At 43.5% G+C, this 14,890-nt stretch overlaps 2 protein-coding genes across 4 annotated transcripts in view; one reads left to right on the top strand and one right to left on the bottom strand.

Annotated features, from left to right (window-relative positions):
- LOC307018598 (uncharacterized protein) overlaps positions 1–14,890 on the top strand; it is a 32,118-nt gene that overhangs the window by 6,947 nt on the left and 10,281 nt on the right. The gene's annotated exons all lie outside the window — the stretch shown is intronic.
- LOC307018596 (uncharacterized protein C17orf113-like) lies at positions 243–4,884 on the bottom strand. 2 transcript variants are annotated; one of them, XM_079648908.1, is made up of 12 exons: positions 4,109–4,884; positions 3,755–3,962; positions 3,466–3,651; positions 3,013–3,188; positions 2,758–2,930; positions 2,204–2,373; positions 1,879–2,117; positions 1,531–1,788; positions 1,218–1,424; positions 758–976; positions 532–682; positions 243–427 (listed from the first exon to the last, which is right to left on the bottom strand). In XM_079648908.1, exons 1-12 carry the CDS (start codon positions 4,172–4,174, stop codon positions 417–419), a joined length of 2,064 nt encoding a protein of 687 aa, XP_079505034.1. In that variant the 5' UTR covers positions 4,175–4,884; the 3' UTR covers positions 243–416. The 2 variants fall into 2 exon arrangements, with proteins under 2 accessions (XP_079505034.1, XP_079505035.1); XM_079648909.1 differs by having other exon boundaries at positions 3,466–3,636.

Below are 14,890 nucleotides of genomic sequence, written 5' to 3'. Positions count from 1 at the left end.
TTTTTAGTTTAATATCAGGTGTCAAAAGAGCATGGCACCTAGTAATGAATGTGCCAAATGTCTCCACTTCGTTCCACTGCCCCAGTGACTTGAATATCTTGGGTTCTGCCAAGGGGTTTACTTCCTTAGTTTTTCTCTCATATATCATTTGTCCTGCCTTGTTTCTTGATCCATATATGTTTTCTTTATACTCTATACATAAAATGATGTTTTTTTTATGCTCTATACATAAAATGAATCACTCCATTTAGTGATGATGGCACAGTTGGCATCCTGCCTGAGAGCACTTTATTTTTCTGGGGGTCTTAAAGAATAGCTCTAAGGCTCTCCTAAAGGGAAAGTCTCTGGTTGGGGGGCCATTGATGCTCAATCGCATACAGGTGGCAAGGTGTTCCCCCTGCAAGCGATTTCTCAAGTCAGTCTTCACCTGTTAATACAAACATAATAATCAACAGACGAGTGGATGTGGAGCCCATGGGGTTGAGATTTGAATAAAGTCAAATAATGATATCACTTGTTCAAGTATCCTACCCGGTTCAATGTTGAGAAATCTCTCACAGTTTACACTGGAAACTGGGATGGTCAGGCCAATGGCAGCCAGCTTGCTCAGAGATGGGTAAAGCAGCCCCCATTCACCCACCTCTGATGCCAGTTCCTGCATCACCTGCTGCTGATCCAAGTCCTGAAACACAACATGAACATCAATCCAGGCTATAGAACTCCTGAAAAGGAATGTTACTGTAATTCATTATGATACCTTGAATGGCCCAACTATCAGCTGCTGTTTAAAAGAGGACCATTCCTGCAGCACCTCATTACAGTCAGCCTGTAGAAATTTGCCGGCAAGGAGCTGCACATTGGCCTCATCTCCAGTTGCTGCCTGAGGGCTCAGCGCATGGAAGGCCCCTAAAAGGTCCAGATTCTGGAACCTCCTCTCCAGGCTCTCCAGCAGGCCATCGAAATATGGATCCATCACCTAACCATAACAGCAACAGATTATTAAACTGAAACTTGTGTCCATATTCAAACCACTTAATAGGCATCTAGTATTAACAGGATCCTCCCTCTTAAGCACCTTTTGTATTATTGTTTGCTACGATTGCACTTTGACTTTAGCTCTAGATTATGCTCTTAGTCGCTTGTTTAGAAAGGAGATACACTTGTGAGTTCTGGTGAGTAGAAGCATCTGCTAAATGCTAAATCCAAAACAAACATACCTGGCTCCTGAACCGGGCCCAGAGCTCTTCCCTGGTCAGTCCCTTTCTTGTCCCCCTCTTGTTCCTCTCCTCCTCATGGACAATACTGTAAGCCCCAAGTCCCGCAGGGTTGTCCAGGTCTGCGTGGAGCTTTGAAAGGAAAGACCCTGGTGGCTGATGGTCTCCAGCATCTTTAATTGCTCGGAGGCAGGCCATTGTCACAGGGACCTAATAACAAAGACAGAGTAGGTGTAAATGCAGCAGCAGCAGATATCTGGTTAGTATGAGCAGTGTATGGACAGTGGTGTCAAAAATAAAACATTGGAAAGTATACCTGCACTTTCAGAGCAAGGAAGTTGACATTTTCCTTCTGGAACAGCCTTGACAGCCTGCTGATATGTGGCAGCACATCTGCTTGCAGGTAGACCGATGCCACAAAGCGGTAGGTGGCCAGAAAGCCATACAACCCCTTGGCTGTTGGGCATTTCTTATGCTCCGTCTCCTCAGCCAAGGCTGCCAGGACAGCGGTCAGGTTCCGCTGTAGGTTGGAAACAGCCATGGCTTGCGAAAGCCAGCGTGTGTCCTTCACTTCCTAAAAATATTTAGAGCCACAAGATGAAAGCATATTAAGTCATATCAGGTGCCTCCAAATATGGAAGATGTTTTTTCCCTTTTAAATTACCTTCACTTTCAAGTTATCCAGGCCCAAGCACTCTGCTGCAGCCTGGAGTACAGCTGTGCGATCCGCACTGTTCCTGAAGTACAGTTGTAGCTGCTGTAGAAGGTCCCTGAAAGAGTTCATGTAAGCCACTCCTGATGAGGCGTCCTTGCAGCACAGGGCGAGGCGGTGTGCGGCACATGCAACCGACACCATCCATGGGAAGGTGTCCTGTAGCTGCTTGGCCACTCCATTCACTCTCCCTGTTTCAGGACAAACATGTTTTATGTCATGTTTTAGTTTTTAAGCTGCAGTGAATATCAACCTTGTTTTTGTTGGTAGTTCATACCAGTCATAACAGCTGCTCCATCTGTCCCCAGGCCATAAATCCTCTGGGTGGGAATGTTCTTTTTTGTAAGGATCGTTCTTATTGCCTTGACTATGGTGTCAGCTCTGCCATCGCTGACTGTCACCAGGTCCAGAAATTGGCTGTAAAGCAGCCCATTTTTGTCCATGTATCTGATGAACATATTAAACAGTCAGACTGACTCAACAGATGTAGGTCTTTGGGATAAGCCTTATTTGTTTATTATTACTACCCAATAGGTGGCGGTGGAATATGTTGTTGCCCCGATCAGATTCAATCCAGACTACGTGAAAGAACAACAAGCTAGCAACCGCCAACCAACTGTGATTGGTTTAAAGAAATAGAGCGTTTCCCCCGGAGCCCCCCTGTCCCCGAGTGGTAATGAGTCCAGCCAGACTTTTCTTCAGCGCTGGCACAGTGTAAACGAAGTGTGGAGATAGGTCTGGCTATGCAAGACTATATCAAACATAATAAAGACACGTCAATCAAAATTATTTTAAGTCTTAATTGTTGTCATTCTTGGAATAAAATTATACCTAACGTGAACATCGAGCTGCTTCTTCACAGACACATCTGTGGTCTCGTCCACCTCAAGCCCAATTGCCACAGAAGCACTGATGTTTGCCAAGATAGGCTCTTCAACGACAGTGCCCAGGATTTCTAACATCTCATCGATGATTCGGTGAGATGTGTAGTTGGTCCTCCCGATCTTAAAGAAAACAAATGCACTTAAGATTAAATATTGCACACTTTTTTTGTGATGAAGTTGATTAAAGAAAGCATTAACTTACCTTTAACTTCTCAAAATACTGGCAGCCAAGTAGTTCTGCGAGCTCCAAAAGGTCAGCATAGTTCGTATGGTGAGCATGTTCTTTTTTCGTGAGGTGGTAGAGGCACTTAAAACCACCAATCACCGCTTCGTGTTCAAGGGTGATAACTGGGTCAAAGGCGACCAGCACTGAGGACCCTGTTGAAAGGTAAACAAAAATAAAAATTGTAATGTATTATAGCCTACTGTGTTGTTTGTACTATGTTGACCTGCTGAGGGACTGCAGATGAAAACTAGCTTAGGTCTACTAGCTAAATCTGTCACATTTACATTGATGTAAAACCTGATATGTTGATTAATGTGCATTCTTTTCTTTAAAATAAATAAACTGAAAAAAATAAACTAAACCAGAGAGTTTTGTGAATAATAAGCTAAAAATAAGATACAGTAGGCCTACAGTATTAGTGAATTTTACCTTGAATCAGTGCGGCGTGTGCCTTCACACTCTCTTGATGGTGCCGAGTGGCAGCATGCTTATCAAGGTAGTCGCTTCGGAAAAGCATGCACCCAACCTCAATAAATGGCCGTGTAGACACCCCCCGCTTCGGTGCTTGCTTGTGTTGGCGGCACAAGCGGCAGAACATTCCTGTCGGGACAAGATCTTTGATATATATTTATTTTCTTTAAGAGGTTTTGGCTACTGTATGATCGTTAAAACATCTGAGAGATCAAGCCCCTAACTGCTCCATATATTAGATTCTCACCATGGTTAGCTATGTTGTACAGCCAAGGTTTGAACCTCGGGTCCTCCATCCACCCTGGATCAAATCCTGATTGCCGGTGCCTTGCTCTTTCTGATCCTCCTACCTCTGACCCTCTGACAGCAGCAGCAGCTGCACCTTGCTCCTCTCTTCTATCCTGACCTGCTCCTTCACCTCCTCTGCTCTGGCCTACTCTCATCGCATGTCCTGTCTAGTACGAGATATCAGTCAATACAATTGTAAATTTAAACAACTACTTAAAAACGATTTCCCAAAAAGTGTGTATCCATTTGCTCCCCTTTCAAAACATTGCTGCCAGACAACAGAGACCCACCTCCCTAACTTCACCCAACTAACCTCCTCCTCATCACCACGATCATCACTTCTCTTTCGTTTGCTGACAAGCCAGCCTTTTAAACTCATCTGAAAATAACATAAGATGTGATGAACAATCTATTACACTGGGTGTTAACTAGCTTTATTACATGGCTTAGTTGAATACTCTATTCTGATTGGTCAATTCAGAACACGTGACACGTTGTTAATCCAGAACAGACAGACCGCTGTCAAGGACTTATTGACCGTTGTTAAGGACGCTTACAAAGAACTTCGGTCGATTTAACTGTATACAGTATGGCCGAAAAGCAAACTGCATGCAGTTTGCTTTTCAAACTGGGACAAGAAAAACAGCGGAGAATTAACGGGGCAGAAACCCTCCTTTTTACGCAACGGTCCAGACATAGACATCAAACGGCGACACATATTCAGTTGCCAGTTACTTTGGCATTAGGGCAGGGATATCTAGATACTTTCCAAGCTTTGACATAATGAATTGTGCTACTTTTAAAGCAAGCAGCGATGTTTTCAAATCTGTAATCAGAAAGCTCCTCAAAAACGCTATCGAAGCAGTTCCTGCCGTTGCTACGTTAGTTCAAACAGTAACAAAGGACTATTTTTCTTAGCGGATGCATGTCATTTTAAATAAATAATAGCGTACTATTTTTTAAATCAATAAAAACATTTTCTAAATCTATAAAAGCATTTCAATTAATATTGGGAGTCATATCGTTACTTTGTTGAGAATGTGGCCATGTAATAAGCGGGATAATGTGCAGCGACTTGGTCATTATGGGGAAAAGAACACCCTTCATGCAGATCTAGATCCCTCCGCTTCGCGTCGGGCTCCTGATCAGCCTGTCGGGTGTTCTTTTCCCCATAATGACCGCGTCGCTGCACATTATCCCTTACAAACTAGCTAAGTTAGCTAGATGTAATTCATTCTTAACTGTAGGCTTTTATCAAAGTATTAATTTACTTAATCTAAATGTAACAACATTTAAAAAAAATTTTTTTTTATCTGCTGCCCCCTAGCAGCGGCGCGCATATTTCAGCAGCGGCGCAGCGCCGCTGCTGAAAACATAGGGGAAACACTGGATATATATTTTTTAAATGTCTCCAGTACCGATAAAAAGTCAGATAACTTCGGAGCTTAACGTTAGCACTGTCTTTAATAATTCCGGCCCGGGGACCGTTTAATACCGGGGCTCGGTACCCACCCCTACATGGGGAGAGGCGCAGCATATTGCTAAGGACTAAATACGATGGAGGGTTCTCATCTCAGTCTTGTTATTACATCCCATAGGGCAGTGGTTCCCAACTTGGGGGTCGCGACCCCCTCGGGGGGTCGCCAAAGATCGCAAGGGGGGCGCCAGACCTCAGATGATTTGAGGCCTAATATCATATTTAGAATAAAACATTTTTTAAAAAGTACATATCATTTTTTTTTTACATATCATTTTTTTTACATATTGTAACGCAATACATGATTGGTGCTAAAAGCCTTGTCTACATTACAATAAAATATAGAAATTAATTGATTAACTAAAATAAAAATTCAAAAAATTCATCTGATACTCCTCCGATTGGCGCCAACATTGACGTTACTGTGTCAGCTTTCATAATAATAACAGTTTGCTGCGCTTGCTAGCTAGCGACCGACTTCATAAGGTGAATATTTTTGTCTAAAAATGTCTGAAAAACGTAAAGGAGATGACAGCTCATCTGCAATCAAAAAGAAAATGAGGACCTACCTAGAGAGCTATCTTAACTTCGGTTTCATGGAGGGAACGGACAAAACCCGCCCAGAGTGTGTGATATGCAGAGAGAAGCTAGCCAACGAAAGCATGAAACCCAGCAAAATGAAGAGACACCAACAGACCATGCACCCAGAAACAGTCGGGCGTGATCGGGACTTTTTCATAAAGAAACAACACCTTGCAAAGGCAAAGAAGCCAATGGATATTAGAACAGCGTTTGTTAGGGCTGGCAGCGAGGCCTCTTTTGAATGTGCACTTTTAATAGCAAAGGCAAAGAAACCGCACAACATTGGCGAGCAGCTCATTAAGCCAGCTTGCATTAAGATGGCTGAGAAACTGTGCGGCCCGCAGGTCGCGGAGAAGCTAAAAACTGTACCACTGTCAAACAATACGGTGAAAGAAAGAATTGAGAAGATGGCAAGTAACTGCGAGCTGCAGCTGCTCGAAAAGCTTGGAAAGGGGCCATTTGCCATACAACTTGATGAAACCACAACTGTAGCAGACGAGGCTGTGCTGATCGTTTATGTGCAATATATCGATGGGGAAGATTTGAAGCAGGACATTCTTATGTCAGTCAACCTTACCAATACCACCCGGGGTGAGGACATTTTTACTGCAGTGGATTCTTACCTCTCATCCCACAAGCTTTCCTATGAGAATTTAGTTGCCTGTTGCACAGACGGAGCTGCCTCAATGATGGGGAAAAACAAGGGATTTAACAGTCGCTTGAAAGAAAAGGCCCCACACTGCACAATATTTCACTGTGTGATACATCGCCAGGCCCTGGCCAGCAAGAAACTGTCAGAAGACCTCAGCGAAACACTCTCAACTGTTATTAAAATAGTCAATTTCATCAAAGGTCGCCCCACCAACAAGCGTCTATTCGCAGACTTGTGCAAGGACGAAGCGCACCAAACCCTCCTCCTGCACACCGAGGTGCACTGGCTCTCACACGGCCGAGTGCTGGCACGCTTTGTAGAACTGAAGGAAAAAATTGAAGAGTTTCTACAAACTCGTAACCGCGCACTGTCAGAGCAAGTGACTGAGTCATTCTGGATTAAAACAGCATACCTGGCCGACATCTTCAGTCTCTACAATGAAACAAACAAGCGTCTGCAAGGCGTGGAGTCCAACATTCTCCAATGATGCATTTGTGCGCAAACTGGAGTACAGGGTCGGGAAAATGGAGAGGGGGGAGCTGCAACAGTTTCCACTACTGCTGAAACAATCCCAAAACAATCCTGAAACGGTGCCTGTGTCTGTACGTCGCGAGTTCATCCGCCATATGAACGCACTGCAAACGGAAATGCAATCACGGTTCGCTGACATAGACGAGTATGTCTCCAAGGAATTGTGGGTTTTAGATCCCTTTATTGCCAAAGTTGAGGATGTGGAATACCTGGATTGCGAAGATGAGCTCACCGACATCCAAGCTGACTCGCTGTCAAAGAAATACTTCCAGGAAAAAGGATTAAAAAAGTTTTGGATTCTCAAAGGACCAAGCCTTGCTCCAAAGATCACACTGCATGCCACGACCAGGATTATACTCCCATTCAGTACGACATATCTATCAGAAACAGCCTTCAGCGCACTTGTTGCCATCAAAACAAAAGCACGTAACACACTGGACGTTCACAACGACTTTAGACTGGCTGTCACTCACATTACACCGGACATTCCATCCCTGGCTGCGGGCGTGCAAACCCAAGGTTCACATTAATGAACCTACTTGAACCTCGTCTTCTCTCTGCTACCTGTTCCATGGCAGACAAGCATTTGATTTACCTGCTTAATATGCCAGTTTTTCATTTTTGTTTTATACAGGCCTATGCAACTATATTACCATTTATTTATTAGACATAGTATATTCTTTTGAAGTGTCCTGTTCTTCGACATTTGAAATAAATATGATGCATACATTTGCAAGTTAGTAGCTAATAAAAGCATACAAAGACAGAAATGTATCATTTTTTCTTTAATATAAATGTTTTTTCTGCGCGTAAAGTGTCGGTTTCAGTTGGATTATTTGTCACATTTGCTCCGATCAGATCGGTCTCCTCCATTTTGTAGATTATTTACGATTTTTTAATCCACATAAACACATCGCCAAAATCCGGCTTACTTTGAGCATGTGTTTTAAACAGTTGAATCCCTTTGTGAATTGTTTCCACTTGCGCCGTCCTTTAATTTCTTGATACAGCGGGCATCCAAATTCATTAATCCTGAGTCCAATAACCAACAAAGTCACTCCAATAGTGCTCCTTAATTACGCTTTCATCCTCCTTTAATGAAATACTTCACATTCATCCAGTTTGTGACAGTAGTTGTAGCATTTTTGAGACTTTTAAACTTTAATTACCGCTGTTGCCGTGTGTGTGTGTGTGTGTGTGTGTGTGTGTCCGTGTGTGTCCGTGTGTGTGTGTGTGGGGGGGGGGGGGGTAACCGCTGTTACCCGGCACGGCTGTCACTACCCGATTGCCCCCCTGCCCGATCTGTACTGCGCATGTGCGAGATGGTCCGCCATACTGGACAACTACATATACGGCAACTGTAATAGGACACTTCACGCAGTGGCGTTTGGCAAAGCAGAAAAAGAACACAAAAAAAACGAGAGAGATGAGTTATTGTTATGACAACGTGACTTCACTATTATTTAACAACTCTTTTTATTGGGTTCTTTTATTTGGGGTTAAGTACATTGTCAGAATAAGTGAGACATAGATTTAACTTCTGTTAGACAGCTATATGCCATACATTTTTGCATACATTCACAGTAAATATTTATTCAGTATGATAACTGCCAAACAGAAGTTAAATCCATTTTCTTTTTGTGCTTTGCCAAACGCCACGGTGTCAAGTGTCCTAGTTGGGTTGCCGTACGGAGTTGTCCAGTATGGCAGACAGTCTCGCACATGCACAGTACAGATCGGGCAGGGGGACAGATCGGCAACAGCGATAATTAAAGTTTCAAAGTTTTGGGGGGTCGCAAATTCCAACAGGAGTGATTTGGGGGGGCCCTGGGTGAAAAAGGTTGGGAACCCCTGCCATAGGGGATGAAGGGGAGTAAGTAAATAAAGAGGCCGGGGCTCCAGGGTCTGGTTCCTCTGTGCGTTTTTGTGATGTAACGGTAAAACATTTCAGAATTCCTCCACGGGATGCCATTGTCATTGTACATCACTCAACCCGTGAAATACACACACTCAGAGCCATATAATAGATAAATGGCGCTGCACACACTCAGTACATAGCTAGACACGCACATTTGCGGGCCAGGAATTCGCGGGCACTGGCTGACAGCCAGCGGCACAGCTGTAGCTACGTACTGTGTGTGTGTGTGTGTGTGTGTGTGTGTGTGTGTGTGTGTGTGTGTGTGTGTGTGTGTGTGTGTGTGTGTGTGTGTGTGTGTGTGTGTGTGTGTGTGTGTGTGTGTGTGTGTGTGTGTGTGTGTGTGTGTGTGTGTGTGTGTGTGTGTGTGTGTGTGTGTGTGTGTGTGTGTGTGTGTGTGTCCAAGATTTGGATAGATCTCACACAGCTCGTTTTCATTTAAGAAGGTGAGCATCTCCAATGTGGTCATATCTTCTTTGGGAAGCTCTGGAAGGCTTTGCATCTCCATGGCTAGCTCTCTCCAGTCAACGTCTGCCTCTTCGCCACAGGTCAATGTTTTTCCCAGCAGGGCACATTGGTCTGTAAGTGACTCATCATCCAGATTATGGAAGTTGTGAAGCACTCCAAACTTGTCTCTTACTTCCCCCAGAGACTTGAATCTGTCCTCCAAAGACTGGATGCCACAGTCCACCACAACATTAAAGAATCCTGTTTCCAGTCTCGTCATGGCATCAGCCACTGCCTCGTCAGCTGCCTCGTAGGCAAAATGCCTCTTTTTGCTCCGCAGCCTCTTTTCTTTCAGCACTGCCTCAACATTCATATTTCCACAGAGCTCTTTTGCTGTGGCCTGAGCATCTGTGAACCCAGTGGCCCTGTAGGTTACCAGCGATGCTTTGGTTTTGTCTAAGAGACTGACCGCAACATCCAGCTGCATGTTGACAGACTGAAGGAGCTTGCTAACTGTATTGATCTTTGACAGAATATCATACCAGACAACAGTGCAGATTTGGAATCTAAATGATCCAATTTCTTCTGCCAGGGATTGGGCCTCAATTCTGACCATGAGATCATTGCGTTTTCCCTCACCTCTAGCAAAGCCTCCCTGACCTTATCCGTTTGGTAGCGCAATTGCTCGATGCTATTCACTCTGCTCTCCCACCGCGTCTCACTCCAGGACTTGAGAGTGATGTCCACATGTTTTTTCAGGATGGTCCACCTCTGGGGAGAACCTGAAAACAAGGTGTACAGCTTCTGAACATTACCAAAGAAGCAAGTAGCATCTATTGATCCTTTGGCTGAATCCGCCACCTCTTCTTCTCTGCTTCCAGGAGGTACAACTCTGTTTTGTCTATTGTCTTCCCTTTTCTAAGACGGAGCTCTAGTTCCTTCCAAGTCAACACACTTTTCACATGATCTGGGCTGTTGTCGTGTAGCTTCAGTAATGCGCCAATATTCACCCAGTCCTGTTGTCCCTCTGTTATGAGCTTTAATGATTTCTTGGAAAACAACTTGCAGCAAAAGCAGTAGACTGAATCATTGTTCTTGGAGTATATTAACCAGCTTCGCTTAACTTTCTCACCATTTACAAGTGTTCTAAACATGTAATGATAATGAAAGCTTCTGTTGTTTGGTGTTTTCGGGAATACAAAATCTCTGTCCACCTGTACTGGCCCCCTAATCACCAGATCTGTACGTACGTGATCGTTAAGTACTGATGTCCACCCAGTTGGATCCATTGGTGAACCAGAGAGAAAAGGAGTAGAAGTTACAGAGGTAGGTGTAGTAGGCGTAATGGTACTGCTCTCAACTTCAATGGGTACAGAAATACCTATAGGGAAATTAATTTTAAAAAATAAGTTTTTGTTACTTGACATGTTTACAAGTTGATGTTCCTGGCAATGAACAACACAGTTGAATGATTGAACACAATAGTAATAATAATATTCATAATAATAATAATAATAATAATAACAATACCATGATTGATTGGACATATAGTGCTTTGCTTTTCTTGACAAACAAAGTTAAGGTCTCTTTGATGTAGGCCTAAACTTACCAGCATTGTCAGAGGTGGTTTCTTCAGTGATGGAAGTTGATGGAACTGCTATGGAATAAAGAAGTATATCATTGTTTAATATATGACTATAGGACTGTCTCTAGATCAGCTGTCTTTTCACCACTATGGCGCTGCTTTTGAGATAGCTCCAAAGTGCTGATCCAGAATCAGTCCTTAAAAACAGGTATCATCAAACTCCAATGAAAAGCCAATGAATACTTGCATTTACATGAACTTAGAACCCACACAATGATGTTTGGATAGTTCGATAGATAGATAGATAGATAGATAGATAGATAGATAGATAGATAGTACTTTATTAATCCCAGGGGAAATTGGTTTACTTGGTCAAAATATGAAACAAGCACATATACCTAGCTAACATTAGCTACGAGTGTGACTTGCTGCCTGAGCTAAACTTTTCTAAAGTAAATTAATCAGTAACGTTAATAGCATCGCATTATTCTACAGAAAGGCTGAGATAATAATGATAACTTGGCTAGTTAGCTAGCTGTAACGTTAGCTAGAAAGTAAGTAGTAGTAGTAAGTAAGTTAGAATACTCCCAAATCCAAGTTATCCAACTATTGTTAGTGGGACACAGGACAGGAGACAGAGCCATAATATGAAGTTACATACCTTTATTGTCTTGCCTTTTTTCTTCATTAAGTTTTCTATTTTTTCGTTTTTGATCACCAGAGGCGTATGTCCTTTTTTTGCCAGACATCATGCAAACTAAAGGCACCACAGTTGAGCGCTCAGCTTTGCCTGCCTGCTCGCTCAAGTTGTCACAGCGTTACAAATGTGCCACAAAACCAACCAATCGGAGAACTCGAGAAGGTCAATTCTGATTGGCTGGTCGTCTCCAATCATATCTTCTATCTGAGATAGATGAGAGTAACACCTACGCCACGACGATTGTTTTTGTACTCCAAATATTAAGCAAAATATGTCACATTATATAATGACTGTTACAGAGTCATCATTTTGAGAAAAAGGCCTTCAAAGTTTCCTCTTCTCTGGATCGATCTGATTGATTATTAGCGGAGCAAATTATCAAAATAGTATGGAGGGAAGATATTTTCGTTTGGATTACTCGTCTGGGGGAAGCCCGCGAGTGTGTGTGTGTGTGTGTGTGTGTGTGTGTGTGTGTGTGTGTGTGTGTGTGTGTGTGTGTGTGTGTGTGTGTGTGTGTGTGTGTGTGTGTGTGTGTGTGTGTGTGTGTGTGTGTGTGTGTGTGTGTGTGTGTGTGTGTGTGTGTGTGTGTGTGTGTGTGTGTGTGTGTGTGTGTGTGTGTGTGTGTGTGTGTGTATTGTGGGAAAACACTCGAGAAACACCGGCTGTTGTTATGCCTGCTGTGACGTCAAGTTACTCCGTTCTCCGCTTTTAATTATGCCGTTACAAGCTTCAAAGTTGTATTTATCATCTGAATTTGCCGAAACAAGTTTAATATTCTGAAAGCCAATACTTTGTTTATGTGAAATCCGATGAAAACAAACTGTAACGGACCCTGCCGTGTTATCTATGATTACTATACACCTTACATTCATCATTTCAGCGGAGGGAGGGGAAGCGGCGCTGCGGAACAGCAGAGTGGCGAGTGAGAGCCGTCATCCTCCCTTTACAAGCTTCAAATGCCTGTAGCTAATGAGATTGAATCAGTGTTCGAATTACCCATTTGCTTTCGGGGGAGCCCTATTTATTTATTTTATTGCTAATCATATAGGCAGACCTGAAAGATCTATATGTTTCCTGCATTAGGTCAACATTGATCGCCAATAGCTTGTTTGGTAGGACATCTTTTTTTCTCCTCTCCGAAATCTCGATCGCTTTTTCGTTTGCCTGGCCCTTATGGTGATTATAAATCTTTTTCCGCAGGTTATTCTTTTAATCACTGCTGACTTTTCCCTGAATCCTTTCTTGTGAAAGGTGCACTCCGGTGGATTTTTCTGCGAGCGGCAGAGAGATCAATATACTTTTTGCCTCTTTGCAAATCTCATATCCACATTCATCAGAAAAGATGGAGTGAGTGGAATGAAAAGCCATGGATAGCTTTCATTCCACTCACTCCATCTTTTCTGTGTCCAGTTAAAAGGCAGGTCATGGGCCTCGTCAGGTTTGCTAGTGCAGGTGGCGCCGGCGGCTGTGGCCGTTGTTGAAGCCTCTTCAGGCTCCGCATCGGCAAGCCTCTCCCTCGGTGTGGAGCTGTCAAACGCGACCCTAACGCCGCTTACAGCCGGCTAGCTAAAAGTTGTTCCGTTCACGTTGTCATTTTTAGAATCCTTCGCTTCTTTGCTTGTGAATCCAAAAGCTGCGAGGCTTGGCTGATTTCGTTTCGCCATATTTTTTATGAACATTTCAAATACGCCGCCAGCATCGCCGCCGTAACCATAGCAACGTAAGTAGCGTAAAGAATGCAGCGCCGCCACTTACAGATGGCAACACCCAGAAATATTCACAAATATAAAACAAATATTCAGAAACTGTAATGAACAATGACTATTATTTATTTCAAGAACTTTTATTTACAGAAACTCAACATTTCTAATCTGTGTGACACAAATATGCAGCTCCCCCTATTTATCTCAAAGTCGGCCTTCAGGGGAGCTCCCTCCCTCTTCGGGGGAGCCAAGCTCCCCCTTGGCTCCCCCCCATTTCGAACACTGCATTGAATATAACAATCAAAAATAACAAAATATACACAGCTAGATCAGATCGCGTTTTAGATGCGACTTTAGAGTAGAGCAACGGTGTACTGAGATTAAAAAAAAAATTAAATGAAAAAAAAAATTTTTTTTTTGCTAGGGGGCCCCTCAGTGGCTGCGGGGCCCTAAGCGACCGCTTATGTCGCTTAATGGGTTGGGCCGGCCCTGCACTCATTTACAGATGTGTGTACAGGGGCAATGTTTGTTTATTTACTGAAAGCAAAGAGTGACGCAGTTCAAGCCACTGAGAAGTATCAGGCAGATGTAGCTCCCTATGGGACTGTGAAATGCATTAGATCAGATAACGGGACTGAGTTCACTAGTAAGGAGTTTCAGACACCATTGAGAAAGAACAAGATCAGACATGAGACGTCTTGTCCTTATTCCCCACATCAAAACGGGACAGCTGAAAGAGAAGGGCGCACTCTTTTTGAAATGGCCAGATGTATGCTTATTGACAGTGATCTGCCTAAAAACCTGTGGCACTATGCCATTCAGGAAGCAGCACATACCAGAAACCGGTGTTTTAATAAGCACACTGGCACTACGCCATATTCAGCATTGACAGGGAAAAAGTGTAACTTAGCTAGGATGCATAAGTTTGGAGCAGTGTGTTATGCGTACCAGCAGGACAGGGGAAAATTAGATACTAGGTATGAGAAAGGACGTTTTGTAGGGCATGACAAGGGAAGCCCCGCCTATCTAGTTTACTACCCCGACAAAGAGAAGGTGCAGAAGCACAGACTAGGAAAGTTTATCACCAGCACAATTTGTGATAGCGAGACTCAGACACAGTGGTTAGAACAGGATTCAGAGGAAGACTGTGAAGAGGGAGTAAAGGCCCCACAGCCTAGTGTACTGAGCAAAGATGTACAAACTAACGCTCCACAGTCAGCACCAGAGGATGATGGCGAACAGCACCCTAGGGTGGTGTCACATGCCTCAGACAGTGGGAGATATCCCAGTAGGGAGCGCAAACCCCCAGAGTACTTGGGAGATTATACTCAGGAAGATAGTGATGAAGAGGATAAAACACTCACTAGTATAGATTATTGTTACAGAGCAGTTTGCGGTGTGCCTCTGACCTTTAAAGAGGCCATGACATCGACTGAGTCAGAAAACTGGGGAAAAGCGATGGATGAAGAAATTAAGTCTCTAGAAGACAATCAGACTTTTACC

Source organism: Notothenia rossii, assembly GCF_949606895.1.
Source record: "Notothenia rossii genome assembly, chromosome: 9".
Classification (NCBI taxonomy): Eukaryota; Metazoa; Chordata; class Actinopteri; order Perciformes; family Nototheniidae; genus Notothenia; species Notothenia rossii.
Note: the sequence above shows the minus strand (reverse complement) of the source record. Positions and strands in the feature narration are given on the sequence as shown.

Coding starts and splice junctions, on each gene's coding strand:
- LOC307018596 (XM_079648908.1), bottom strand. CDS start 4,174: ATGAGTTTAAAAGGCTGGCTTGTCAGCAAACGAAAGAGAAGTGATGAT. Junction 2,931..3,012: donor AGTATTTTGAGAAGTTAAAG/GTAAGTTAATGC, acceptor GTTTTCTTTAAG/ATCGGGAGGACCAACTACAC. Junction 2,118..2,203: donor TGGAGCAGCTGTTATGACTG/GTATGAACTACC, acceptor GTCCTGAAACAG/GGAGAGTGAATGGAGTGGCC.